The sequence below is a fragment of the Tachyglossus aculeatus genome, chromosome 27 (genome assembly GCF_015852505.1).
Source record: "Tachyglossus aculeatus isolate mTacAcu1 chromosome 27, mTacAcu1.pri, whole genome shotgun sequence".
NCBI lineage: Eukaryota > Metazoa > Chordata > Mammalia > Monotremata > Tachyglossidae > Tachyglossus > Tachyglossus aculeatus.
In genome coordinates, this window is record NC_052092.1 from 4,740,939 (window position 1) to 4,768,834 (window position 27,896).

Here is a 27,896-nt window from a genome sequence, read left to right on the forward strand (position 1 = left end):
GGGTCCTTCTGACTCTCAGGCCTGGGTTTTACCCACTAAAGCCGCGCCGCTTCCCGCTGCTGGCGCGTCACCACTTAAAGCACTTCGGAAGTCTGCTTTCCGGGCCAGGCCATCCATGAGCCGGATCACTGTTATCTTAAAACAACAGCTCTCCACCCTTGGCACTTAATGCATCTCTCCCCATCCTCCCCAGTTGCGTCCATCCCATTCCTTGCTCCAATTTCCCCTGGGAATATTTGTTCCGGTCTCTAGCCGATGTTTGCTCTTCCTCCTATCTCCCCATCACTGGTCAAGCTCCAGCCTTCCTTTTTATGGTATTTGATAAGCGCCTACTATGTGCCAGGCTCCCAGCAGACCAGCGGCGGAGCGGGGATTAGAACCCACGTCCTCTGACTCCCAAACCCGGGCTTTTCCCGCTAAGGCACGCTGCTTCTCCCTACATAAGTGCTGTGGGGCTGGAACGGGGAGATGAATAAAGGGATCAAGTCAGGGCGACGCAGAAGGGAGTGGGAGAAGAGGAAAGGAGGGCACAGCCAGGGAAGGCCTCTTGGAGGGGATCGATCTATACCATGGTTCATTTATTCATTCATTCAATCGTCTTTATTGAGCGCTTACTGTGTGCAGAGCACTGTACTAAGCGCTTGGGAAGTCCAAGTTGGCCACATTTAGAGACGGTCCCTACCCACCAACGGGCTCACAGTCTAGAAGGCGGAGACGGACAACGAAACAAAACTTGTGGACAGGTGTCAAGTCGTCAGAATAAACAGAAATAAAGCTAGATGCACATCATTAACAAAATAAATAGAATAGTAAATAGTAGAATAGTATAGTAGAATAGTATACTAGTAGTAGTATATAGTACTAGTAATAGTACTAGTAATAGTAGTAGTATAGTAGTATAGTAGAATATATAGAATAGTATAGGATAGTAGAATAGTAGAATAGTAAATATGTATAAATAGGGTAGCAAATCTGTACAGACATATATACAGAGAAGCAGCGCGGTTCAGTGGAAAGAGCCCGGGCTTTGGAGTCAGAGCTCATGGGTTCGAATCCCGACTCCGCCACTTGTCAGCTGTGTGACTTTGGGCAAGTCAGTTCACTTCTCTGGGCCTCAGTTCCTTCAACTGTAAAATGGGGATAAAGACTATGAGCCCCCCGTGGGACAACCTGATCACCTTGTAACCTCCCCAGCGCTTAGACCAGTGCTTGGCACATAGTAAGCGCTTAATAAATGCCGTCATTATTATTATTATATATACGGGTGCTGTGGGGATGGGGAGGAGGAGAGGAGAAAGGGCGTCCAGTCTGGCGGTGCTCCGCAGAGAGTAAGCGCTCGATAAATCCCTCCGATTGATTCCTGAGCACAGGGGAGAGTGCGTTATAGTCATCCCTGCCCTCAAGGAGCTTACAGGCTAGCTTGGGAGGCGGACACTCAGCACGCTACCGTCGAGAGCTGACCAGATGCGGAGCCCCGATTTGGGAGAGCTAATGAGAGGCAGCTTACCTTCGTTCTTGAGAAGGTTTTCCACTACCCGCACCCCCAACTCCACAGCCGGCCTCACGTGCTTCAGCGACTCGGGGAAGGCCGAGCTGTTCATCATCAACACGCTGAGCTCGTAGAAGTTCTTCCTGCAGTGCGGATTCTCCGTCGCGGCCCAGCCCAGGAAGCCAAGAAGCAGCGTCCCCAAAGCGACCCCCAGCCCCTCCATGCCGCCCCGGGCCGGAGTCCTCCCTTCTGGGAGCTCAGGGACGGTCTGAGAAGAATAGGAACTCCGGCCCAGGGCGGCCACCCGGTCACCTTCCCCGGAGAGTTCCCACCAGCCGCTCTGGCGCTCCGGTAGCCCAGCTGGGCTCCCGTTGGCCGGCTCCAAGGAGGGGGAGCAAAGGTCGCTTTGGGTGTTTGCTCCCCTGAAGGTCAGAGCTGTAAAAAACCCGCGATTAACTGGGCCGCGCCTAGTAAGATCAAATCAACTCGTCGCCCCCTCCACCCCGGGTCAGTCGGACGGAGAAAAAGAGGAAGGGGGTGATGTGATTGTGGGTACTTGCGGGTATAAATCAAGTGGATGGGAAATGGAGAGCAAAAGCCCTGGTGAAATTCCCAGAGAAGCCTCGAGATTTTTCATGGCCTTCCGGGCTGGATCGTAAGCTCTCCGCGGGCAGGGATTGGTGTTAATCAATCAATCAATCATATTTATTCATCATCATCATCATCATCAATCATATTTATTGAGCGCTTACTGTGTGCAGAGCACTGTACTAAGCGCTTGGGTAGTACAAGTCGGCAACACATAGAGACGGTCCCTACCCAACAGTGGGCTCACAGTCTAGAAGGGGGAGACAGAGAACAAAACCGAACATACTAACAAAATAAAATAAATAGAATAGATATGTACAAGTAAAATAAAGAGTAATAAATATGTACAAACATATATACATATATACAGGTGCTGTGGGGAAGGGAAGGAGGTAAGATGGGGGGATGGAGAAGGGGATGAGGGGGAGAGGAAGGAAGGGGCTCAGTGTGGGAAGGCCTCCTGGAGGAGGTGAGCTCTCAGTAGGGCCTTGAAGGGAGGAAGAGAGCTAGCTTGGAGGATGGGCAGAGGGATTGGGGGCATTCCAGGCCCGGGGGATGACGTGGGCAGGGGGTTGATGGCGGGACAGGCGAGAACGAGGTACGGTGAGGAGATCAGCGGTGGAGGAGCGGAGGTTGCGGGCTGGGCTGGAGAAGGACAGAAGGGAGGGGAGGTAGGAGGGGGCCAGGGGATGGACAGCCTTGAAGCCCACGGTGAGGAGTTTCTGCCTGATGCGCAGATTGATTGGTAGCCACTGGAGATTTTTGAGGAGGGGAGTAACATGCCCAGAGCGTTTCTGGACAAAGACAATCCGGGCAGCAGCGTGAAGTATGGATTGACGTGGGGAGAGACACGAGGATGGGAGATCAGAGAGAAGGCTGATGCAGTAGTTCAGACGGGATAGGATGAGAGCTTGAACGAGCAGGGTAGCGGCTTGGATGGAGAGGAAAGGGCGGATCTTGGCAATGTTGTGGAGCTGAGACCGGCAGGTTTTGGTGACGGCTTGGATGTGAGGGGTGAATGAGAGAGCGGAGTCGCGGATGACACCAAGGTTGCGGGCTTGTGAGGCGGGAAGGATGGTAGTACTCGTCTTACTACGCTCGCCCAAGCGCTTGCTACAGTCAATCCGTAGTATTTACTGAGCACATACTGTGGCAAAGCCCTGTACTAAGCAGTTGGGAGAGTACGAAAGAGAAAAGAGACAAGCTCTATCAAGGAGCTTAAAACTCCTTTGGAAGGAAACAGACACTTAAATAAAATGACTTGGGCATCGCTAAGTGCTTAATGGCTTAGTGGATGGAGCCTGGGCCTAAGAGTCAGAAGGTCATGGGTTTTAATCCTAGCTCTGCCACTTGTCTGCTGTGCGACCTTGGGCAAGTCACTTCACTTCCCTGTGCCTCGGTTACCTCATCTGCAAAATGGGGAATGAGACTGTGAGCCCCATCTGGGACAACTCGATTTGCTTAGTTGAGTGCCTGGCACGGAGTAAGTGCTTCACAAATATCATAATTATTATTATTCCTACTATGTTCTGCACATAGTTGGCATTAAACAAATACAACTAAGGGGTTGATTGATTATAATTGGGCTGACCATCACCATGACAGGCCACCCTGATGGTCCACTGACAGAGGTCATCTAAAAGTCAGTTGTTGGCCCCCCCACTCCAACCATCTATGTTTCTAAAAATCCTAATAATAATAATAACAATTGTGGTATTTTTTTAAGTGCTTACTGTGTGCCAGGCACTTTACTAAGTGCTGGGGTGGATACAAGCAAATCGGGTTGGACATAGTCCCTGTCCCACGTGGGACTCACAGTCTCAATTTGTATTTTACAGATGAGGAAACTGAGGCCCAGAGAAGTGAAGTGACTTGCCAAAGGTTACCCAGCAGGCAAGTGACAGATCCAGGATTAGAACCCAGGCCCTTCTCACTTCCGGGCCAGTGCTCTGTTCACTAGGCCACACAGCTTCCCTTGTAGTCCCCGAGCTACATGGGGTTCATGGTCTAAACATATTTATTCTATTTATTTTATTTTGTTAATATGTTTTGTTTTGTTCTGTGTCTCCCCCTTCTAGACTGTTTGCCCAATGTTGGGTAGGGACCGTCTCTATATGGTGCCAACTTGTACTTCCCAAGTGCTTAGTACAGTGCTCTGCGCACAGTAAGCGCTCAATAAATACGACTGAATGAATGAATGAAGTAGAAACAGGCATTGAATCCCCATTTTACAGATGAGAAAACTGAAGCACCGAAAAATGAAGGGACTTGAACAAGGTATTTATATATATATATATATATGTGTGTGTATATATATATATATATATATATATATAATTACATATATGTGTGTGTGTATATAAATATATATATGTCTGTAATTTTATTTATTTGTATTGAAGTCTGTCCCCCCCGAGACTGTGAGCTTGATGTGGGCAGGGAATGTCACTGTGTTTTATTGTATTGTACTTTTCCAAGCGGTTAGTACAGTGCTCTGCTCACAGTAAGCACTTAATAAATACGATTGAATGAATGAACAAGGTTGCAGAGCAGGCAATAATAATAATAATAATGTTGGTACCTGTTAAGCGCTTACTATGAGCCAAGCGTTTTCTAAGCACTGGAATAGATATAAGGTTATTAGGTTGTCCCACTTGAGGCTCACAGTCTTGACCCCCATTTAACAAATGAGGTAACTAAGGCACAGAGCAGTTAAGTGACTTGCCCAAAGTCACACAGCTAATAAGTGGTGGAGCCGGGATTAGACCCTTCTCCATCCTCCCGATCTTACCTCCTTCCCTTCCCCACAGCACCTGTATATATGTATAAATGTTTGTACATATTTATTACTCTATTTTATTTGTGCATATCTATTCTATTTATTTTATTTTGTTTTGTTAGTATGTTTGGTTTTGTTCTCTGTCTCCCCCTTTTAGACTGTGAGCCCACTGTTGGGTAGGGACTGTCTCTATATGTTGTCAACTTGTACTTCCCAAGCGCTTAGTACAGTGCTCTGCACATAGTAAGCGCTCAATAAATACGATTGATGATGATGATGAGTAATAAATATGTACAAACATATATACATATAACACATATGGATGTGGACAGAAGGGCTGTGTGGAGCTGAGGGTGAGGTGAATATCAAGCTAATATCATTGATAGGTGATATCAGTGCTTAGAACGGTGCTTGGCACATAGTAAGCACTTAACAAATACCATTATTATTAATTATTAGCTTGATATTCACCCCACCCTCAGCCTCACAGCGCTTCTGTCCATATCCGTAATTTATTTATACTAATATCTGTTTCTCACTCTAGACTGCAAGCTCCTCCGTTACACTGAACTCTCCAAAGTGCTTAGGACAGAGTTCAGCGCCCAGTAAGGGCTCGATAGGATTGATTGATTCCACAGAAGAAAGGAAATGAAGCAGCGTGTTCCAGCGGTTAGGGCCCGAGCCTGGGAGCCAGGAGGACCTTAGTTCTAGTCCCGGCTCCCCTCCTTGTCTTCCGTGTGGCCTTGGGCAAATCCCTGACTTCTCTATGCCTCAGTTGCCTCGTCTGTAAAGTGGGGATTAAGACTGGGAGCCCTAGGTGGGACAGTGCTCTGCACATAGTAAGCGCTCAATAAATACGATTGATGATGATGATGAATGCCCTCCCTCTGCCCATCCGCCAAGCTAGCTCTCTTCCTCTTTTCAAGGCCCTACTGAGAGCTCACCTCCTCCGGGAGGCCTTCTCAGACTGAGCCCCTTCCTTCCTCTCCCCCTCGTCCCCCTCTCCGTCCCCCCATCTTGCCTCCTTCCCTTCCCCCCAGCACCTGTATATATGGATATATGTTTGTACATATTTATTACTCTATTTTACTTGTACTTATCTATTCTATTTATTTTATTTTGTTAGCATGTTTGGTTTAGTTCTCCGTCTCCCGCTTTTAGACTGTGAGCCCACTGCTGGGTAGGGACTGTCTCTATATGTTACCAACTTGGACTTCCCAAGCGCTTAGTACAGTGCTCTGCACACCGTAAGCGCTCAATAAATACGATTGATGATGACTTAGCCCCTTCCTTCCTCTCCCCCTCGTCCCCCTCTCCATCCCCCCATCTTGCCTCCTTCCCTTCCCCACAGCACCTGTATATAGGGATATATGTTTGTACATATTTATTGATCTATTTATTTATTTTACTTGTACATATCTATTCTATTTATTTTATTTTGTTAGCATATTTGGTTTGGTTCTCAGTCTCCCCCTTTTAGACTGTGAGCCCACTGTTGGGTAGGGACTGTCTCTATATATTGCCAATTTGAACTTCCCAAGCGTTTAGTACAGTGCTCTGCACATAGTAAGCGCTCAATCAATACGACTGATGATGATGATGACAGGGGCTGTGAGATCCACCTGGTTAGCTTGTAGCTACCCCAGGGCTTCGACCAGAGCCGTCCTGGCGTCCGATTGGCTGGCCGAGCCGCCAATTATGGGATTCCTGGATTTTGATTGGCCGAGAGAGGGGCGCGTGAGGGGGAGGGCGGGGCCGCTGGAGGGACAATTCGTTCTCGTTCTTCCAGCCCAGCACGCGCTGAGTCTCTTTGGGCCGCCGATTGGCTGCCCCGGCCATCACTCATCCACCCTCGCCTTCCTATTGGCTCTAGAGAGAGGGTGGGCGGGGCTTATTCAAACTAGCCCCGCCCGCTCGCTCCTCCCTTTGCCGCGCCTGCGCCCGCAGCTGGCTGCTGATTGGTCGGCGGGAGTTGGGGTGGGGGGGGGCGTGAGGAGCGGTGGGAGTCGCTCTGTGTGGAGGAGCCGCTGCCGGCGTTATGGCGGAGCTGGGCGAGGAGGCGCTGCGGTCGGTGTTGCCGACGATCCGGGTCCCCAAGGCCGGAGACCGGGTCCACAAGGACGAGTGCGCCTTCTCCTTCGACACGCCGGTAAGCCGCTCCCACGCCCACCCCGGGCACGGCTCCCTCCGTCGCCCTGGTCATTCCGCCGGGGCCTGCAGCGCCCGGGCGGCCGCCGCCGCCTTGCGAGGCATTCTGGGAGTTGTAGTCTCCCGCGGCCCCCCTCTGCCGTTGGGGTGCGGGAGCGCCGCGGCCCCGCCCGACTACCGCCCCCAGCCTCCCTTGCGCCCGCCGCCGCCGCCCGGGGTGGCGCGGGGCACTCTGGGGGGTGTAGTCCCCCGCGCCCGCTGGGGGCGCCCGGCTCCGCGGGCCACTTCCGGCCGCCGGACTACATTTCCCAGGTGCCCCGGGGGCTGGGTGCGGCCGCGCGGGGGACGCTGGGAGTTGTAGTCTGCCTGGGATGGGCGGATTGGAGGGCGCCCCCCGCTGACCCCAACCGAAGTGATGGGACTGTTATATTCATTCATTCATTCATTCAGTCGTATTTATTGAGCGCTTACTGTGTGCAGAGCACTGTACTAAGCGCTTGGGAAGTACAAGTTGGCAACATCTAGAGACAGTCCCTACCCAACAGCGGGCTCACAGTCTAGAAGGGGGAGACAGACAACAAAACAAAACGTGCTAACAAAATACAATAAATAGAGTAAATATGTACAAATCCATTCATTCATTCAATCGTATTTATTGAGCGCTTACTGTGTGCAGAGCACTGTACTAAGCGCTTGGGAAGTCCAAATTGGGAACATACAGAGACAGTCCCTACCCAACAGCGGGCTCACAGTCTAGAAGGGGGAGACAGACAACAAAACAAAACATGCTAACAAAATACAATAAATAGAGTAAGTATGTACAAATAAAATAAGGACAGACAGCAAAACGTATTAACAAAATAAAATAAATAGAATAAACACGTACAAATAAAATAGAGTAATAAATATGTACACGCATACATACATATATACAGGTGCTGTGGGGAGGGGAAGGAGGTAAGGTATGTTGCCAACTTGTACTTCCCAAGTGCCTAGTACGGTGCTTTGCACACAGTAAGCGCTCAATAAATGCGATTGATTGATTGATTGACTGGCCTTCCTACAAGTGCTTAGTACAGTGCCCGCTGTAGACTGTGTCTAGACTGTGAGCTTGCTGTTGGGTCGGGACCGTCTCTATATAATAATAATAATAATGGTATTTGTTTGCATTGCACATAGTAAGCGCTTAACAAATGCCATCATCATTATTATTATTATTATTGCTAAGCGCTTACTATGTGCAAAGCACTGTTCTAAGCACTGAGGGAGATACAAGATGGTCAAGTTGTCCCACATAGGGTTTACAGTCTTAATCCCCAGTTTACAGATGAGGTAACTGAGGGTCAGATAAGTGACTTGCCCAAGGTCACACAGCAGACATGTGGCAGAGCTGGGATTTGAACCCATGACCTCTGACTCCAAAGCCCGGGCTTTTTCCACTGAGCCACGCTGCTACTCTATATGTTGCCAGCTTGTACTTCCCAAGCACTCAGTACAGTGCTCTGCACACAGTAAGCGCTCAATAAATACGATGGGATGAATGAATGAAAGTGCTCCGCACACGGTAAGCGCTCATTAAATACGACTGAATGAATCCAGTGCACCGCGGCCTGCCCCCGGGCTGGGTGGTCCGTGTGCCAACCAAGGGGGGAGGGTCTGAGTTGGGGACCCCTACTCCGGGCTTTCCCCATAAGGGTCGCTTTCTAATGATAATAATGATGATGGCATTTATTAAGCGCTTACTATGTGCAGGGCACTGTTCTAAGCGCTGGGGAGGTTACAACGTGATCACGTTGTCCCACGTGGGCCTCGCAGTCTTCATCCCCATTTTACAGATGGGGGAGCTGAGGCCCAGAGAAGGTAATTGACTTGCCCAAAGTCACACAGCCGACAATTGGCAGAGCCAGAATTTGAACCCATGACCTCTGACTACAAAGCCTTTTCCGCTGAGGCACGCTGCTTCTCTCTGACCACCCCCCACCAACCACCACCCTTACCCCTGAGTCATTCATTCCTTTAATCGTATTTATTGAGAGTTTACTGTGTGCAGAGCACTGTACTAAACGTTTGGGATGGACAAGTCGGCAACAGAGGCGGTCCCTACCCAACAACGGGCTCACAGGCTAGAAGGGGGAGACGGACAACAGAACAAAACACGTAGACAGGGGTCAAAATCGTCGGAAGAAGTAGAATTATAGGGCAGGTGCCCACCCCGAGGGGCAAAGGGGGCAGCTGCCCAGGGCAGGGCCTACCCCCCCACCCTTGGACTGAACCCCCTACATCCTCCCTCCCTCCACGGGACTGCGGCCAGACCGACCTCGACAACTCTGGACGGCCGGAGGGACCCCCGGGGTCGGTGCCAGGGGAGTCTGTGCCCTGGGCAGGGAGCCTTGGCACCGGAGGTCCGGCTGCCCCAGGGGCGGGGACGACGCAAGTCAGCGTTGAGGCGGGCAGGGTCTAGATTGGAAGCCCTTTGTGGGCAGGGATTGGCTCCCTTTCTTGCTGTGTTGTACTTTCCAAGCGCGCAATAAGATTGAATGAATTCTGAGGATGCAAGGTGCCCACGCCGGACTGTTCCCGGCGAGAAGCCCCCGTTGCCCCTCTTTCTCCCGGATTCCGCCCAGCTGCTTCCATCCAGGCGGCTGGAAAACTCCAGCCAGGGCCTAGGGGGGTCCACTGCCCCGCTGGGGCCCAGGTGGGGAGGGCCGGGCCTGGGGCGGGTGGAGACGGACCCCCTGGCCGCGTCCCCCTTCGTCCTCACCCCCTCCGGCACCCCACCCTCAAGACGTCCACGGCCCGGGCTGGACCCCAGTGGAGCCCACCGTGTTCAGCAGGGTGCGGGGGGAAGGCTCCCTGCTGACCCACCTCTCCCCGTCCGACTTCCCAGCCCGTCTTCTTCCGCCTCGTCGTCTTCATCTAGTCTTCCTCCTCCTCCTCCGCGCCCCCTGACCGTACTGACGACTCGGGAACCGGGCCGGGGAGGGTGTGGGCCGCAGCATCCCTTCCCTGGGGCTCGGGAGGCAGGAGAGGCCCCGGGGAGGGCAGATCGGCCAGGGGAACGTCCGAGGAGCCAGCAGGGCACCTCCTCCTCATCATCATCATCAATCGTATTTATTGAGCGCTTACTGTGTGCAGGGCACTGGACTAAGCGCTTGGGAAGTACAAATTGGCAACATCTAGAGACAGTCCCTATCCAACATTGGGCTCACAGTCTTAAAGGGGGAGACAGAGAACAAAACCAAACATACTAACAAAATAAATTAAATAGAATAGATAAGTACAAGTAAAATAAATAAATAAATAGAGTAATAAATATGTACAAGGGACTGTCTCTATATGTTGCCAATTTGTACTTCCCAAGTGCTTAGTACAGTGCTCTGCACATAGTAAGCGCTCAATAAATACGATTGATGATGATGATGATATATACAGGTGCTGTGGGGAAGGGAAGGAGGTAAGATGGGGGGATGGAGAGGGGGGCGAGGGGGAGAGGAAGGAAGGGGCTCAGTCTGGGAAGGCCTCCTGGAGGAGGTGAGCTCTCAGCAGGGCCTTGAAGGGAGGAAGAGAGCGAGCTGGGCGGATGGGCAGAGGGATTGGGGGCATTCCGGGCCCGGGGGATGACGTGGGCCGGGGGTCGATGGCGGGACAGGCGAGAACGAGGTACGGTGAGGAGATTAGCGGTGGAGGAGCGGAGGGTGCGGGCTGGGATGGACAAGGAGAGAAGGGAGGTGAGGTAGGAGGGGGCGAGGGGATGGACAGCCTTGAAGCCCACGGTGAGGAGTTTCTGCCTGATGCGCAGCTTGATTCCTCCTTCCCCCACCCCCCGTTCAGCCCCCCGATTCCCGGGTGGGCGTCACAGTCCCTCCTCCCTCCGCTCTCCCTGCCCGCAGGAGTCTGATGGAGGCCTGTACATCTGCATGAACACCTTCCTGGGCTTTGGGAAGCAGTACGTGGAGAGGCACTACGGCAAGACGGGCCAGAAGGTCTACTTGCACCTCAAGCGCACCCGCCGGCCGGTACGTGGGGGTACCAACGCCCTGCCGGGGGGGGGGGGTCTCTCGCTCCCCGTCCACCCTCACCAGCCCTGCCCCGATCCCCCCGCCCCACCTCTCCCGTTGTCACCCCCGCCACTCTCGGCCTCTTTGCAGAAAGTAGAAGACAACAGTTCAGGGACCGGAGACCCCCCGAGGAAGAAACCCACCCGGCTGGCTATTGGTGAGCCCCCTTCCCTCTGTCCGCCCCTACCCTGCCCCGAGAAGGACGCCGAGGGGACCGGGGCTCAGCTTGGCCCGCGCTGCGAGAGAAGGGGGTGAAGGAGGGCGGAGGGCGGGGTGGGGGGGCCCTGGTCACGGCCCCACCCGCCCGTGCCCCTCCACAGGCGTGGAAGGAGGTTTTGACATCCCCGAGGAAAAGCTTGACTACGACGAGGACGTGAAGATCGTCATTTTGCCGGACTACCTGGAGATCGGGCGGGACGGCCTGGGGGCCCTGCCGGACCTGGTCCGAGAGCGGGTACGGTCCCCGCTGGCGGGGGCGGGAGGACGTGTGTGCGCGTGTTGGGGGGGGGGGGGGGCCCAGCCGACCCCCGTCCTCCCCGGGCCCCAGGTGACGAGCGCGGTGGAGGCCCTGCTGTCGGCCGACTCGGCCTCGCGGAAGCAGGAGGTGCAGGCCTGGGACGGGGAGGTGCGGCAAGTATCGCGGCACGCCTTCAACCTCAAGCAGCTGGACAACCCCGCCCGCATCCCCCCTTGGTGAGGCCCGGGGGGCCGAGGGAGGGGACGGGAGGGGAGGGGGCCGCCCCCGCTGCTCGCTGACGGCCCCGGGCCCGCCCCGGCAGCGGCTGGAAATGCTCCAAGTGCGACATGCGGGAGAACCTGTGGCTGAACATGACGGACGGCTCCATCCTGTGCGGCCGCCGCTACTTCGACGGCAGCGGCGGCAACAACCACGCGGTCGAGCACTATAGGGAGACCGGCTACCCGCTGGCCGTCAAGCTGGGCACCATCACGCCCGACGGGGCAGGTGCGGACGGGCGCGGGCGGGGGTCGGGGGGCGTCCTCGGGGCAGGGGCCCCGCCTGCCGTCCCACACCCCCGCGCCCTCCCTCAGACGTCTACTCGTACGACGAGGACGACATGGTCCTGGATCCCAGCCTGGCGGAACACCTGTCCCACTTCGGCATCGACATGCTGAAGATGCAGAAGGTGGGGCCGGGGGCGCGGAGGGTCCCACCGGGACGCCCGCCTCCGTCCGTCCGTTATTACTCTATTTATTTATTTATTTATTCTACTTGTACATTTCTATCCTCTTTATTTTATTTTGTTGGTACGTTTGGTTCTGTTCCCTGTCTCCCCCTTTTAGCCTGTGAGCCCACTGTTGGGTAGGGACCGTCTCTGTGTGTTGCCAGTTTGTACTTCCCAAGCGCTTAGTACAGCGCTCTGCACCTAGTCAGCGCTCAATCAATACGATTGATTGATTGATCGATTTCCCCGCCAGACCGACAAGACGATGACCGAGCTGGAGATCGACATGAACCAGCGGATCGGGGAGTGGGAACTGCTGCAGGAGTCGGGCGGGCCCCTCCGGCCCCTCTACGGCCCCGGCTACACCGGCATCTGCAACCTGGGCAACAGCTGCTACCTGAACTCCGTCATGCAGGTGGTCTTCAGCATCCCCGACTTCCAGAGGAAGTGAGTGCCCGCCCCCGATCGCCCCCGGGGGCCCCCCGACCCCGCCCGGGGCCCCCCCTGACCCTCCCGCCGCCGCCCCCAGGTACGTGGACAAGCTGGAGAAGATCTTCCAGAACGCCCCGTCCGACCCCACCCAGGACTTCAGCACCCAAGTGTAGGTAGCCGGCCCCGGGAGGTCCCTCTGGGGGTCTCCGGGTGGCACGCACCCCGCCCGGGGGAGCCCCTGGGGGGGTGGGGGGCGCCCACTGAGCCTCTCCCCCTCCCCACCCATCCTCCAGGGCCAAGCTGGGCCACGGCCTCCTCTCCGGGGAATATTCCAAACCGGCCCCGGAGACGGGCGATGGGGAACAGGGGCCCGAGCAGAAGGTGAGACCGGATGCCGGGCGGGCGGGCGGGGGCCGGGGGTGAGGAGGGGAGGGCCCCCTGGCCCCCCGGGGGGGCTCCCAGCCGGTTCCCATCCCTCGTCCCCCGTCCCCAGGGCGTGCAGGATGGCATCGCCCCCCGCATGTTCAAGTCCCTGGTGGGCAAGGGGCACCCCGAGTTCTCCACCAACCGGCAGCAAGACGCCCAGGAGTTCTTTCTCCACTTCATCAACATGGTGGAGGTACCGCTTCTCCCCCCCCACCCCCCAACCCCGCCCCACCCGCGGCCACCCCCGTCCCCCCGGCCCGTCCCGGGCCTGAAGGCGGTGTCCCCTCCCCGCCGGGCAGAGGAATTGCCGCAGCTCGGAGAACCCCAACGAGGTCTTCCGCTTCCTGGTGGAGGAGAAGATCAAGTGCCTGGCCACCGAGAAGGTCAAGTACACCCAGCGCGTGGACTACATCATGCAGCTGCCGGTGCCCATGGACGCGGCCCTCAACAAAGGTGCGGGCGGGCACGGGGGAGCGGGCGAGGGGGCCGCCGCTTGACCCCCCGGCGGGCCCCGGCCCACCGTCCCCTTCTCCCCCCGGGCAGATGAGCTCCTGGAGTACGAGGAGAAGAAGCGGCAGGCGGAGGAGGAGAAGCAGCCCCTGCCGGAGCTGGTGCGGGCCCAGGTGCCCTTCAGCTCGTGCCTGGAGGCCTACGGCGCCCCGGAGCAGGTGGACGACTTCTGGAGCACGGCCCTGCAGGCCAAGTCCGTGGCCGTCAAGTGAGTCCCACCCTCCCGCCCGCCCCGCGGTGAGCCCCGGCCTTCGGGCCCCCCGGCCCCAGCCTTGCGGTCTCCGCTCCCCAGGACCACCCGCTTCGCCTCCTTCCCCGATTACCTGGTCATCCAGATCAAGAAGTTCACGTTCGGCCTGGACTGGGTCCCCAAAAAGCTCGGTGAGGGGCCGCCCCCCGGCGGGACGCGGGGGGCAACGGGCGGTCGCGGGGGGCGGGGGTGGGCGAGGTGCCCGGCGGAGGGGGAGACCGGGGCGACGCCGGGCGGTGCCGTTCGCAGACGTGTCCATCGAGATGCCCGAGGAGCTGGACATTGCTCAGCTGCGGGGGGCGGGGCTGCAGGCCGGGGAGGAGGAGCTTCCTGACATCGCCCCGCCCCTGGTGACCCCGGACGAGCCCAAAGGTAGCCTTGGTTTCTATGGCAACGAAGACGAGGACTCCTTCTGCTCCCCTCACTTCTCCTCTCCGACATGTTAGTGGCTCTTCTCCTGTCTTCCGTCCTGTGCGTCTCCCCGCTCCCTCTCGGCCGTTCTTCCCGGCCCTGTCCTCCTCCTCCTCCTCCTCCGTTTCTCTCCTGTCCTCCCTCTCACCTCCCCCAGGTCAGAGCCTCCTACTCCTCCGCCCCCTCGGACCCGACCGCCGGCAGGGCGGGAACCTGGGTGGTGGCGGTGGGGGAGGCGCCCTGGCTGTAAGCGCTCAATAAATACGATTGATTGATTGAGGAGGGATAGGGGAACCTGTGGTAGCCCTGATTGACCCCCCCACCCCCCGCAGCGCCCATGCTGGACGAGTCGGTCATCATCCAGCTGGTGGAGATGGGCTTCCCCATGGACGCCTGCCGCAAAGCCGTCTACTACACCGGCAACAGCGGCGCCGAGGCGGCCATGAACTGGGTCATGGCTCACATGGACGACCCGGGTAAGGGGGGGGGGGCGGTGGCGGGGAGGAGCCGGGCGGGGCCGCGGGGAGGGAGGGCCCCCCCCCGGTGAACCCGTTCCCCTCGGCTCCGCCGGCATCCCACAGACTTTGCCAACCCCCTGGTCCTGCCCGGCTCCAGCGGGCCCGGGTCCACCAGCGCGGCCGCCGACCCCCCGTCCGAGGACTGCGTGGCCACCATCGTCTCCATGGGCTTCTCGCGGGACCAGGCCATGAAGGCCCTGCGGGCCACGGTGCGGGGCCGGGGCGGGGGGCCGGGGGCCGGGGGCTGCGGGGAGGGGCGCGGGCCGGGACCCCGGAACCCCCAGCCCCCCTCCGTCCCACCCCCACAGAGCAACAGCCTGGAGCGGGCCGTCGACTGGATCTTCAGCCACATCGACGACCTGGACGCAGAGGCCGCCATGGACATCTCGGAGGGCCGCTCGGCCGCCGATTCCATCTCCGAGTCGGTGCCCGTGGGGCCCAAGGTCCGCGACGGACCCGGAAGTGAGTGTCCCCGAGGCCGGGCGGGCTCGGGGCCGGGCGGGCCGGGGCCGGGGGAGACTGACTCCGCGCCCTCGCCTCTCCCCACTTAGAGTATCAGCTCTTTGCCTTCATCAGCCACATGGGCACCTCCACCATGTGCGGGCACTACGTCTGTCACATCAAGAAGGAGGGCAGGTACGGGGCCGGGGGTTGGAGAGAACGCGTCGAGGCCCTCGCGGCCGCTCTGGGGTTGTGGGGGGCCGCCGGCGCGTCCCTACGCCCTCCTTGCCCCCCGGCTTGGCCAGGCGGCAGATTGGGACCCGGGAGGGAGGAGGGGGAGGTCAGATAACCGATTGGTCTCCTCTTCCTCCTCCTCTTCCCCCGCCCAGGTGGGTAATCTACAACGACCAGAAAGTGTGCGCCTCGGAAAAGCCCCCCAAGGACTTGGGCTACATTTACTTCTACCAACGGGTGGCCAGCTAGGGCCTGCCCCCCTCCCCTCCCCCACCGCCCCTCCTCCGGGCAGGGGCCACGCGGCGGCGGCGGCGCCATCGCCGGCCAGCGGGACGGGCTGGGGAGAGGGGCGGGGGGCGAGGGGAGGATGGGGGCCGGGGCAGGGGGGAGCCCCACAGACTTCGGGGGGGGCGTGGGGTTGGGGTCCGGCTCACTCGGCGCCGCCTTCCCTTCTCCTCTCGCCCCCGCCCCCCCCCCGGCACATTACCCACCGTGCTTTGCTTCTCAGTGTAACCTCGCCCGGCCCCCTCCCTGGGAGGACCGTCATGTGTGTGCGTGTGTGTGTGTGCGTGTGCGTGTGGCTTTGTGCATCATGTGGGGGGAGGGGGGCGCCCGCCCCTTCGTCTCCAGTCCCTCGTTGTGCCCGCCCCCCCCCCCCCCCGAAAATTGGGCATGTGGAGGGGGGGAGGGCAGCTCTGTGACCCAGGGGCCTCCTCCCCCCTGTCTGTCTTCTCCCCATCCATCTCCGAGAAACGCCAAATGGGTGGATGGGAATAAAGTCTAGAGGATGAACCACCCTGGCCATCTTGTCCTTGGGGCAGACTGACCGCCGCCGATGGGGGGGACTCGGGGGAGGGACTGCAAGCTAACCCCTTCGCACTGCCCAGGGTGGCCTGGGCTTGTACCCCTCTCCCCCCGCCCCCAGAAAGATAGCAGGGTGCCCTGGCTGTAGCTTGTGGGGGGAGAAGGGCCACTCTCTGTGCCAGAAGCCCCTCCTGCCAGTATCGGGGCACATCCACATACTCTGCCCACTCTCGCCCACGCCGGGCTGCGTGGGCACGGAGCCTCTTCTTCTGTGCCAGCGGCAGCCGAGGCCAGAGGCCTTTCCGAGGGAGATGCCTGTCTGTCCCGCGGCCTGGGCCCCCTTCCCTTTGTCCCAGTCATCATCATCATCATCCATCGTATTTATTGAGCGCTTACTATGTGCAGAGCACTGTACTAAGCGCTTGGGAAGTACAAATTGGCAACATCTAGAGACAGTCCCTACCCAACAGTGGGCTCACAGTCTAAAGGGGGGAGACAGAGAACAAAACCAAACATACTAACAAAATAAAATAAATAGAATAGATATGTACAAGTAAAATAAAGAGAGTAATAAATCTGTACAAACCCAGGCAGGGGCTGGAGGAAACGGAAAACAAATGCTTCGAGCTCTAATAATTACCATGGCTTTAGGCCTATACTTTACTGGGGTTTGGGAGCTTGTGCGGGAATCACCTGGCACCTGCGTGCCCGGGTGGGGCTGGCAGCCTGGAGGAAGTGTGCTGGGGGCGAGGAGGTCCTTTTAGACTGTGAGCCCACTGGTGGGTAGGGACTGTCTCTAGATGTTGCCAACTTGGACTTCCCAAGCGCTTAGTACAGTGCTCTGCACACAGTAAGCGCTCAATAAGTATGATTGATTGATTGAGGAGGGATAGGGGAACCTGTGGTAGCCCTGATTGAGAGACTGGAGGCCTCGGGCCTGGCAAGGGCAGCCCAGCCTGCCTGTCTGGTGCCAGGGCTCAAAATGGCAGCACCCATCCTTGGGTCTGTGGGAAGGCTGCATGGACCACTCCGGAAGAGAATCGGGGAGGGGCCAATGGGACGTCGAGGCGCGGGTGGGCGGAGCCAATGGGACGTCGACGCTGCGGTGGGCGGGGCCAATGGGACGCTGGGAGGTGGGTGGGCCGGGCCAATGGGACAGCGAGACCGCGGTGGGCGGGGCCAGCGGGACGTAGAACGTGCGGTGGGCGGGGCCAGTAGAATGTTGATTGGGCGGGGCCAATGGGACGTCGAGGTGGCGGTGGGCGGAGCCAATGGGACGCTGAGACGCGGGTGGGCGGGGCCAAATGGAGTGTCGAGGTGGCGTAGGGAGGGGCCAATGGGGTGTCGAGGCGGCGGTGGGCGGGGCCAATGGGCGTTGAGGCATCGGTGGGCGGAGCTAATGGGACGCTGATGCATCAGTGGGCGGGGCCAATGGGACGTTGAGGGGCGGGTGGTTGGGGTCAATGGAGGTTGAGGCGCCGGTGGGCGGGGCCGATGGGACGTCATCATCAAGCGTATTTATCGAGCGCTTACTATGTGCAGAGCACTGTACTAAGCGCTTGGGAAGTCCAAATTGGCAACATATAGAGACGGTCCCTACCCAACAGTGGGGGACGTCGTGACGGCGGCGGGCGGGGCCAATGGGACGTCGAGGCGCAGGTGGGCGGGGCCGATGGGACGTCGAGACGGCGGCGGGCGGGGCCAATGGAACGTTGAGCCATCTATGGGCGGGGCCAATGGAACGTTGATACATAGGTGGGCGGGGCCAATGGAACGTCGAGCCATCGGTGGGGGAAGCCAACGGGACGTCGAGTCATCTGTGGGCGGGGCCAATGGAACATTGAGACATCGGTGGGGGAAGCCAACGGGACGTCGAGCCATTGGTGGGCGGGGCCAATGGAACGTTGAGACATCGGTGAGCGAGGCCAATGGAACGTTGAGCCGTCGGTGGGCGGAGCCAACGGGACGTTGAGCCATCGGTGGGCGGAGCCAATGGACGTTGAGACGACAGCGATGGGCGGAGCCAAAGGACGGACGTTGAGACAGCGGTGGGCGGAGCCAATGGACGTTGAGACGGCGGTGGGCGGAGCCAATGGAACGTTGAGGCATCGGTGGGCGGGGGCAATGGAACGTTGAGCCGTCGGTAGGCGGGGCCAATGGAACGTTGAGTCGTCAGTGGGCGGAGACAGTGGGACGTCGAGCCATCGGTGGGCGGAGCCAATGGGACGTTGAGACGACAGCGGTGGGCGGAGCCAATGGAATGTTGAGCCATAGGTGGGCGGAGCCAATGGGACGTCAAGGCATCGGTGGGCGGGGCCAACAGGACGTCAAGTCGTCGGCGGGCGGAGCCAATGGGACGTCGAGCCATCGGTGGGCGGAGCCAATGGAACGTTGAAACGACCGCGGTGGGCGGAGCCAACGGAACGTTGAGCCATCGGTGGGCGGAGCCAGCGGGACGTTGGGCGAGCGGTGGGCGGGGCCAGCGGGACGCCGAGCGAGACGCCGGTGACCTTCAGTGGGGCTCGGCGTGTCCCGCCCGCTCCGGTGCCCGCGGCAGCTCAGCATGGCGCCCGCCAGGAAGTTCTTCGTCGGCGGGAACTGGAAGATGAACGGCGACAAGAAGAGCCTCGGGGACCTCATCGCCACCCTCAACGGCGCCGGCCTGCCCGACGACACCGGTCACGGGAGGGGACGGGACGGGAGGGACGAGGGGGGCGCTTAGGACAGCGCGTGGTGCAGAGGGAGCGCCTACCGAATACCGTCATCATCATCGTTATCATTATTATTATTATTATTATATTATTATTATTATTCTAGTCCCCCGAGGGGTCCCGGAGGGGGCGGGAAATGGCGTGCCCCAGTGGAAAAGAACCCGGGCTTTGGAGTCGGAGGTCATGGGTTCAAATCCCGCCTCCTCCAATTAGCTGGGTGACTTGGGGCAAGTCCCTTCACTTCTCTGGGCCTCAGTTCCCTCATCTGGAAAATGGGGATGAAGACTGGGGCAATCTGATTCCCCCCCACGCCTCACCTCCTTCCCCTCCCCACAGCACCTGTATGTCTATATAATAATAATAATAATGTTGGCATTTGTTGAGCGCTTACTCTGTGCAAAGCACTGTTCGAAGCGCTTGGGGGGATACAGAGTGATCGGGTCTTCCCACATGGGGCTCACAGTCTTAATCCCCATTTTACAGATGAGGGAACTGAGGCTCAGAGAAGTTAAGCGGCTTGCCCAAGGTCACGCAGCAGACATGGGGCGGAGCCGGGATTCGAACCCCTGACCTCTGACTCCAAAGCCCGGGCTCTTTCCACGGAGCCACACTGCTTCTCTCAGCCACGCTGAGAGAGTATATATATATATTATATAATATATATATTTGTACGGATTTATTACTCTATATACATATATATTATATAATATATATTTGTACGGATTTATTACTCTATTTTATTTGTACATATTCTGTTTATTTTATTTTCTTAATATGTTGTGCTCCCCGTCTCCCCCTTCTAGACTGTGAGCCCGCTGTTGGGTAGGGACCGTCTCTAGGTGCTGCCAACGTGGGCTTCCCAAGCGCTTAGTCCAGTGCTCTGCACACAGTAAGCGCTCAATAAATACCATTGAATGAATGAATGAACCTTGTAACCTCTCCAGCGCTTAGAACAGTGCTTTGCACGTAGTAAGCGCTTAATAAATGCCGTTATGATTAGTAAATGGGGGTGTCCCCCTCCCCCTCTCTGGAGCATAAATGCCATTATTATTATGATGATTATTAAATGGGGGTGTCCCCCTCCCCCTATCTGGAGCAGTGTGTGTGTGTGTGTGTGTGTGTGTGTGTGTGTGTGTGTGTGTGTGTGGCCCTGCCCCTCCCCCATGGCGCGCTGTGCTGTTCCGCACGTAGGCCCCCCTCCTCGGGCTCCATTCATTCATGCATTCATTCATTCAGTCGTATTTATGGAGTGTTTATTAATAATAATAATAATAATAATGAGGGCATTTGTTAAGCGTTTATTATGCGCCCAGCACTGTCCTAAGCGCTGGGGAGGCGACAAGGTGATCAGGTGATCCCACCGGGGGGCTCACACTTTTCATCCTCCTCGGGCCCCATTCATTCAATCGTATTTATGGAGCGTTTATTCATAAATAATAGAAGGATGTTAAGCATTTATTATGTGCCAAGCACTGTTCTAAGCGCTGGGGAGGCGACAAGGTGATCAGGTGGTCCCACGGGGGGCTCACACCTTTCATCCCCGTTTAATCCCCACGCTGCTTACTGGGCACGGAGCACTGGACTAAGCGCTTGGGAAGTACCAATCGAAGCAGTGGGGCTCAGTGGGAAGAGCCCGGGCTGGGGGAGTCAGAGGTCATGGGTTCAAATCCCGGCTCCGCCACTTGTCAGCTGGGTGACCTTGGGCAAGTCACTTCTCCGGGCCTCAGTTCCCTCACCCGGAAAATGGGGGTGAAGACTGGGAGCCCCACGGGGGACAACCTGATCACCTCGTAATGATAATAATCATCATGATGGCATTTGTGAAGTGTTTACTGTGTGCCAAGCACTGTTCTAAGCGCTGGGGAGGGTACAAGGTAGTCAGGTTGTCCCACGTGGGGCTCCCAGTCTTCATCCCCATTTGACAGATGAGGGAACTGAGGCCCAGAGAAATGAAGTGATGTGCCCAAAGTCACTCATCTGACAATTCTGTTTATTTTGTTTGGTTTATATGTTTTGTTTTGTTGGCCGTCGCCCCCTTCTAGACTGTGAGCCCGCTGTTGGGTAGGGACCGTCTCTAGATGTTGCCCACTTGGATTTCCCGAGTGCTCAGTGCAGCGCTCTTCGCACAGTAAGCGCTCAATCAATCAATCAATCAATCAATCAATCGTATTTATTGAGCGCTTACTATGTGCAGAGCACTGTACTAAGCGCTTGGGAAGTACAAATTGGCATCACATAGAGACAGTCCCTACCCAACAGTGGGCTCACAGTCTAAAAGGGGGAGACAGAGAACAGAACCAAACATACCAACAAAATAAAATAAGTAGGATAGAAATGTACAAGTAAAATAAATAAATAAATAAATAGAGTAATAAATATGTATAAATAAATACGATTGAATGAATGAATGAAGTGGCAAAGCTGGGATTAGAACCCATGACCTCTGACTCCCAAGCCGGGCTCTTCTCACTGAGCCATGCTGCTTCTCTTGTATCCCCCCCCCAGCAACTGCTTAGAACAGTGCTCTGCACACAGTAAGCGCTCAATAAATACGATTGAATGAATGAGTGAAGTGGCAAAGCTGGGATTAGAACCCATGACCTCTGACTCCCAAGCCGGGCTCTTCTCACTGAGCCACGCTGCTTCTCTTGTATCCCCCCCAGCAACTGCTTAGAACAGTGCTCTGCGCACAGTAAGCGCTCAATAAATACGATTGAATGAATGAGTGAAGTGGCAAAGCTGGGATTAGAACCCATGACCTCTGACTCCCAAGCCGGGCTCTTCTCACTGAGCCACGCTGCTTCTCTTGTATCCCCCCCAGCAAGTGCTTAGAACAGTGCTTTGCACATAGTAAGCACTTAACAAATGCCATCATTATTATTATTATTTACAAATAGGCAACAGATAGAGACGGTCCGTCCCCAACAGCGGGCTCCGGCCCTGCGGGCCCCCTGCCCTTTGAGTGGGGCCGTGCCCATTTTGGGAGAGGGGCACAGCTGCCTCCCCCCCGGGCCGGGCCGCCCAGAATAGCTGCCGAAACCCAACCCAGGCCCCGAGAAAGGGCAGAGGGCGGCCAGGGTCAGAGGTCAGGAGCTGGGGGTCAGAGCCGGGGTCATTCATTCATTCAGTCATTTATTGAGCGCTTACCATGTGCGCAGCACTGTACTAAGCACTTGGGAGGTCCAATTGGGCAACAGAATTCGGGTCCAGAGCAGCCGGGGTCCTTAGGCCCGGGCGAGGGCTTCAGGGCCACCCCCCAGCCCCCCGGGGGCCGCAGCCTTCGATCCTCCTGTCCGGCCGGGCTCCCCCAAATCTTACTCTATTTAATTTGTTTTGTTAATACGTTTGGTTTCGTTCGCTGTCTCCCCCTTCTAGACCGTGAGCCCGCCGCTGGGTAGGGACCGTCTCTTATATGTTGCCAACTTGGACTTCCCAAGCGCTTAGTCCAGTGCTCTGCACGCAGTAAGCGCTCAGTAAATACAATTAAGTGAATGAAATCTTCCTCCCCTCCTTCAGATGTGGTGTGCGGGGCCCCCACCATCTACCTGGATTTTGCGCGGCAGAAGCTGGACCCCAAGATCGCCGTGGCCGCCCAGAACTGCTACAAGGTGCCCAAGGGTGCTTTCACCGGAGAAGTCAGGTAGGCTAAGCGCCGGGGTGGATGCGAGGTCATCGGGTTGGACGCGGGCCCGGTCCCACGGAGGGCTCGCCGTCTTCATCCCCGTTTTCCAGATGAGGGAACTGAGGCACAGAGAAGTGAAGCTAAGTGGTTACTACAGTGCTTCACACTTCCTGAGTGCGACTGAAGCGATTTGCCCGAGGTCACACAGCAGACACGTGGCAGAGCTGGGATTAGAACCCAGGTCTTTCTGACTCTCATTCACTCATTCATATTGATTGAGCGCTTACTGTGGGCAGAGCACTGTACTGAGCGCTTGGGAAGTACAAGTCAGCAACATATAGAGACGGTCCCTACCCGACAGCGGGCTCACGGTCTAGAAGGGGGAGAAAGACAACGAAACAAAACTTGTGGACAGGTGCCAAAGTCATCAGGGCAAAATAGAATTAAGGCTATATGCACATCATTAACAAAATAAATAGAATAGTAAATATGCACAAGTAAAATAGAGCAGTAAATCTGTACAGATATATCAATCAATCAAGCCTGGGTTCTGTTGTCTCCCCCTTCTAGACTGTGAGCCCACTGTTGGGTAGGGACCGTCTCTATGTGCTGCCAACTTGGACTTCCCAAGCGCTTAGTACAGTGCTGTGCACACAGTAAGTGCTCAATAAATACGATTGATTGTTCACTAGGCCGGGCTGCTTTCCTGTGAGGTGTCTGTCCCAGTGGGACTTGGGTGGTTATAATAATAGTAATAATAATTTGTGGTATTTGTTCAGCGCTATGTGCCAATCAATCAATTGTATTGAGCGCTTACTGTGTGCAGATCACTGTACTAAGCGCTTGGGAAGTACAAGTTGGCAACACATAGAGACAGTCCCTACCCAACAGTGGGCTCACAGTCTAGAAGGGGGGAGACAGAGAACAAAACCAAACATACTAACAAAATAAAATAAATAGAATAGATATGTACAAGTAAAATAAATAGAGTAATAAATATGTACATACATATATACAGGTGCTGTGGGGAAGGGAAGGAGGTAAGATGGGGGGATGGAAAGGGGAAGGAAGCACTGTTATAAGCGCTGGGGTAGATACGAGGTCATCAGGTGGTCCCACGTAGGGCTCACGGTCTTCATCCCCATTTTACGGATGAGGGAACTGAGGCACAGAGACGCGGCTTGCGGACGAGTGGCGCAGGCGGGATTCGAACCCACGTCCTCTTGACTCCCGAGCCACGCTGCTTCTCTGATTGTGGGAGGGGGAGTCAGGTCAGGTGGGTGCCCCCACCACCCTCTGAGCACCAACTCCCTCTCCAGCCCAGCCATGATCAGGGACTGCGGTGCCACCTGGGTCATCCTGGGCCACTCCGAGCGGAGACACGTCTTCGGGGAGTCCGATGAGGTGAGAGAGTGGAGTGGACTCCCCCGCTTCTCTGGGGCAGCCCCAGGATGGGGGGGCCCCGTATTAACCACCCCCTTGCCCCGCAGCTGATAGGGCAGAAGGTAGCCCACGCCCTGGCCGAGGGGCTGGGCGTCATCGCCTGCATTGGGGAGAAGCTGGACGAGCGGGAAGCGGGCATCACCGAGAAGGTGGTCTTTGAGCAGACCAAGGTCATCTCAGGTAAAAAGACAGCGGGCGGGCCTGGGGACGCGGACCCTCTTAACGACGGGGGGGCGGGGGGGAAAATCGCCTGTTGTTGGGTAGGGACCGTCTCTAAACGTTGCCGACTTGGACTTCCCAAGCGCTTAGTCCGGTGCTCCGCACTCAATAAATATGATTGAATGAATAATAATAATAATAATAATGGCATTTGTTAAGCAATCATATTTATTGAGCGCTTACTGTGTGCAGAGCACTGGACTAAGCGCTTGGGAAATCCAAGTTGGCAACATATAGAGGCAGCCCCTACCCAACAGTGGGCTCGCAGTCTAAAGCACTGTTCTAAGCGCTGGGGAGGACACAAGGTGATCGGGTTGTCCCACGTGGGGCTCACCGTCTTCACCCCCATTTTACAGATGAGGTCACTGAGGCACAGAGAAGTCAAGTGACTTGCATTGCCTTTTCTTCCACTCCCTTCTGTGTCACCCTGTATTTCACTCAGTCGCATTTATTGAGCGCTTACTGTGTGTAGCGCTTAGTACAGTGCTCTTAACCCTGTATTTAGATCAGTAACTGTAGCGCTTAGTACAGTGCTCTTAACCCTGTATTTAGATCAGTAACTGTAGCGCTTAGTACAGTGCTCTTAACCCTGTATTTAGATCAGTACCCTTTATTCACCCCTCCCTCAGCCCCACAGCACTTTTGGCCAGACCCACAACGCGCTTCTATTTTTATAGATTTAGGTTGATGTCTGCCTCCCCCTCTAGACTGTAAGCTCCGTGGGGGCGGGGGACGTGTCTACAGACTACTCTTCCGAGCGTTTAGTACAGTGTCCTGCATACAGTAAGCGCTCAAAAATTGCAGCCGATTGAAATCCCGTTTAGGGCGGGTGGGTGGGCTGGGGCCCTGATTCATTCATTCAGTCGTATTTATTGAGCGCTTATTGTGCGCAGAGCACTGTATTAAGCGCTTGGGAAGTCCAAGTTGGCAACGTATAGAGACGGTCCCTGCCCAACAGCGGGCTCACAGTTTAGATGTTGGGTCCTCGCGCACTTTCCCAGTTGTGGCCGCAAGGAAGTGGGGGGGGGTGACCCGCCCTCCTCCACGTAGTCATCCGTCCCCCCCCACCCTACGTGACGCCCCCCGTATTCCCTCCGTCCCGCAAACCCAGACAACGTGAAGGACTGGAGCAAGGTGGTTCTGGCCTACGAGCCCGTCTGGGCCATCGGCACCGGGAAGACGGCCACCCCCCAGCAGGTGAGTCGGGAGCCCCCGGCTCCCGGGGGATGGATGGGGGGGGGGGGAACGGGGAAGCCCCCCGAGGCTGAGCCCCTGCCCCGTCGGTCCATCCATGCCAGGCTCAGGAGGTCCACGAGAAGCTGCGCGGCTGGCTCAAGAGCCACGTCTCGGACGCCGTGGCCCAGTCCACCCGGATCATCTACGGCGGTGAGCGGCCGAGCCGTGGGAGGCGGGGCTGGCCGGGACCCCTGCCCCCTCCCCGCCTTTGACCCGTCCCTCTCTTCTCGCCCCCCACCAGGCTCGGTGACAGGGGGCACCTGCAAGGAACTGGCCTCCCAGGCCGATGTGGACGGCTTCCTGGTTGGCGGGGCCTCCCTAAAGCCCGAATTTGTCGACATCATCAACGCCAAGCACTGAGTACCCACCGGGGACTAGGGACCAGCCCCCCCACCATCCCGATGCTTATGCTGGAAAAGCACCCCACCCCGCCCCATCACCCATCTACTTGGTCTTCCTCTCCCCTGTCCCCTCCACATCCTCCCCGTCTTGGTACCCCTGTGGCATCACAAGGGCCTCAGGTGGCCTGGGGGTGGGGGCTCTAAACAGTCGCCCACCACAACCCTGGTTGCCCCCACCCCATCGCGGTCCAGACCCACTTCCCGCAGGCTGGGGCGGCGCGGCCGCCCGCCTGACGGTGCCGACGTTGTGTGTCCTGTGTGTGCCCGCACGCGTGTCGGGGGGAGCAGCCCCTGCTTAGGGCAGAAATAAATACTGTGGAAACACTTGTGTGTGTGCCCTCTGTACCCACCCTGGGCCCCCCTTGCAACACCAGTCTGGTGCCCGTACTGAGGCGATTTCATTGTTGAAGATGATGGAAAAAATGGTTCTGGGGGCGGCCCCCCAAGGTGGGGAGCGGGGCAGGGGAAGGCGTACCCACCCCCTCGCCCGCCGGGGTTGGGCCTGGAGTCCGTGTTGGCCGCGTCTGGTGGTATGGCAGGGGTCACTGGTACAGCAGGTATCTCTTCAGGGCCGGGGGCAGGGGCAGGGTGGCCACCTGGCCCAGCCGCTCCTCTCCCAGGATGTTCCGCACACTCAGCCGGCTCAGGTGGAGGAGGGAGTGGGGCTTCACTGGGGAGAGGAAAAGGGAGAGGGGGTCAAATCAGCTGGGGAGTGGGGGTGCCCCTGGACCCTTTCTATGCCCCCTCACCGCGTGGTTGTAATATAATAATGGCATTTATGAAGCGCTTACTATGTGCAAAGCGCTGGGGAGGTTACAAGGTGATCAGGCTGTCCCACTGCGGGGGGCTCACAGTCTTCATCCCCATTTTACAGATGAGGGAACTGAGGGCCAGAGAAGTGACTCGCCCGAAGTCACCCAGCTGACAAGGCTGGGATTTGAACCCACGACCCCTGACTCCCAAGCCCGGGCTCCTTCCGCTGAGCCACGCTGCTTCTCTAATCAAGGTGACCAGGTTGTCCCCCGTGGGGCTCACAGTCTTCCTCCCCGTTTTCCAGATGAGGTCAGCGAGGCCCAGAGAAGTGAAGTGACTTGCCCAAAGTCGCCCAGCTGACAAGTGGCGGAGCTGGGATTTGAACCCGTGACCTCTGAGACTTTCCACCGAGCCACGCTGCTTCTCTGTGTATCCACCCGGGCACTTAGTCTAGTGCCTGGCACCGAGTAAGCGCTCGATAAATAGTATTGTTATCGCTTCCCGTGAGGCTGAGGGTGACCCCCGACCTTCCCAAGGTCATGCCCTCCGCTACCGGGCCTCACCTCTCCTCTCTCCCAGGTAGCGGATTCGGACGCGGCACTGTCCCCACACGGCGCTGACCGCCGGGTACAGGGTGCGACCCCCGAGGCCGCGGAAGGCCGGGCCCAGGTAGGTGCCCCCGACGGCATAGCCCAGGGTGCCCTCCTCCATGTCCAGGACCACAAGCAGCCGCTCGGGCACCTCCGCGGGCACGGCGGCGACCCCCGGGGCCGCGGGATAGCGGGCGGCCTCGGCCCGGTGGTAGAGGTGACCCCGGGTGATGTCCCAGCCCCAGGACTCCTGGTCGCTGCCCAGCAGCGGGGCGTAGCGGTCCACCCGCAGCGGGGCCCGGGCCGTGGCCACCCCGACCATGGCGTGCGTGCCCCGCTGGGCCGGGGGCCAGCAGATCTCCCAGGCGTGCAGGCCGCGCCAGTAGCCGCGCTTGCCCCGGACCCCGTCGGTGGTGCGGGCCACGGGCCTGCGCTCGAAGACCAGGCCGCCCTCCTGCACTTGGATGTTGTGGGAGCAGTCGGCGGGGTTCCAGCCGTGCCACCGCTGCGCCCCCAGGTCCGCCGGGGCCCCCGCCAGCAGCTCCCCCAGACCCTCGGGGCACCACGGCTCTGGGGGGCCGGGGCCTACCGGGGCCCTCTGCCCCATCGGTGCCTGCTGGGGGCGGGGGAGCGGGGACCTGGGGGGGTC

General features: G+C 57.5%; 4 protein-coding genes across 6 annotated transcripts in view; 2 read left to right on the plus strand and 2 right to left on the minus strand.

The window, feature by feature from the left end:
- Positions 1–1,814, minus strand: part of GUCY2C (guanylate cyclase 2C) — a 52,806-nt gene extending 50,992 nt beyond the window's left edge. For both annotated transcript variants that reach the window (XM_038767856.1, XM_038767855.1), the window contains exon 1: positions 1,508–1,814. In XM_038767856.1, coding sequence (XP_038623784.1) covers positions 1,508–1,712 — 205 coding nt within the window. In that variant the 5' untranslated portion in view covers positions 1,713–1,814. The remainder of the gene's footprint in view (positions 1–1,507) is intronic.
- Positions 1,815–6,865: 5,051 nt separating this feature from the next.
- Positions 6,866–15,741, plus strand: USP5 (ubiquitin specific peptidase 5). Of its 2 annotated transcripts, none has more exons than XM_038767802.1 (20): positions 6,866–7,005; positions 10,895–11,020; positions 11,153–11,219; positions 11,383–11,516; positions 11,610–11,755; positions 11,842–12,026; positions 12,113–12,207; positions 12,500–12,693; positions 12,776–12,847; positions 12,972–13,059; positions 13,172–13,297; positions 13,404–13,557; positions 13,648–13,822; positions 13,907–13,995; positions 14,114–14,305; positions 14,608–14,751; positions 14,857–15,002; positions 15,102–15,255; positions 15,345–15,429; positions 15,624–15,741. In XM_038767802.1, the coding sequence occupies exons 1-20, from the start codon at positions 6,895–6,897 to the stop codon at positions 15,715–15,717; spliced, it is 2,577 nt and encodes an 858-aa protein (XP_038623730.1). In that variant the 5' UTR covers positions 6,866–6,894; the 3' UTR covers positions 15,718–15,741. The 2 variants fall into 2 exon arrangements, with proteins under 2 accessions (XP_038623730.1, XP_038623731.1); XM_038767803.1 differs by having other exon boundaries at positions 14,114–14,236.
- A 3,030-nt stretch (positions 15,742–18,771) lies between these two features.
- Positions 18,772–26,228, plus strand: TPI1 (triosephosphate isomerase 1). The gene is made up of 7 exons (XM_038767998.1): positions 18,772–18,950; positions 22,500–22,623; positions 23,925–24,009; positions 24,096–24,228; positions 25,379–25,464; positions 25,566–25,653; positions 25,745–26,228. Exons 1-7 carry the CDS (start codon positions 18,836–18,838, stop codon positions 25,861–25,863), a joined length of 750 nt encoding a protein of 249 aa, XP_038623926.1. The 5' UTR covers positions 18,772–18,835; the 3' UTR covers positions 25,864–26,228.
- Positions 26,229–26,245: 17 nt separating this feature from the next.
- SPSB2 (splA/ryanodine receptor domain and SOCS box containing 2) lies at positions 26,246–27,854 on the minus strand. Its single transcript, XM_038767745.1, has 2 exons — positions 27,221–27,854; positions 26,246–26,574 (listed from the first exon to the last, which is right to left on the minus strand). The coding sequence occupies exons 1-2, from the start codon at positions 27,852–27,854 to the stop codon at positions 26,447–26,449; spliced, it is 762 nt and encodes a 253-aa protein (XP_038623673.1). The 3' UTR covers positions 26,246–26,446.
- Between the last annotated feature and the right edge of the window lie 42 nt (positions 27,855–27,896).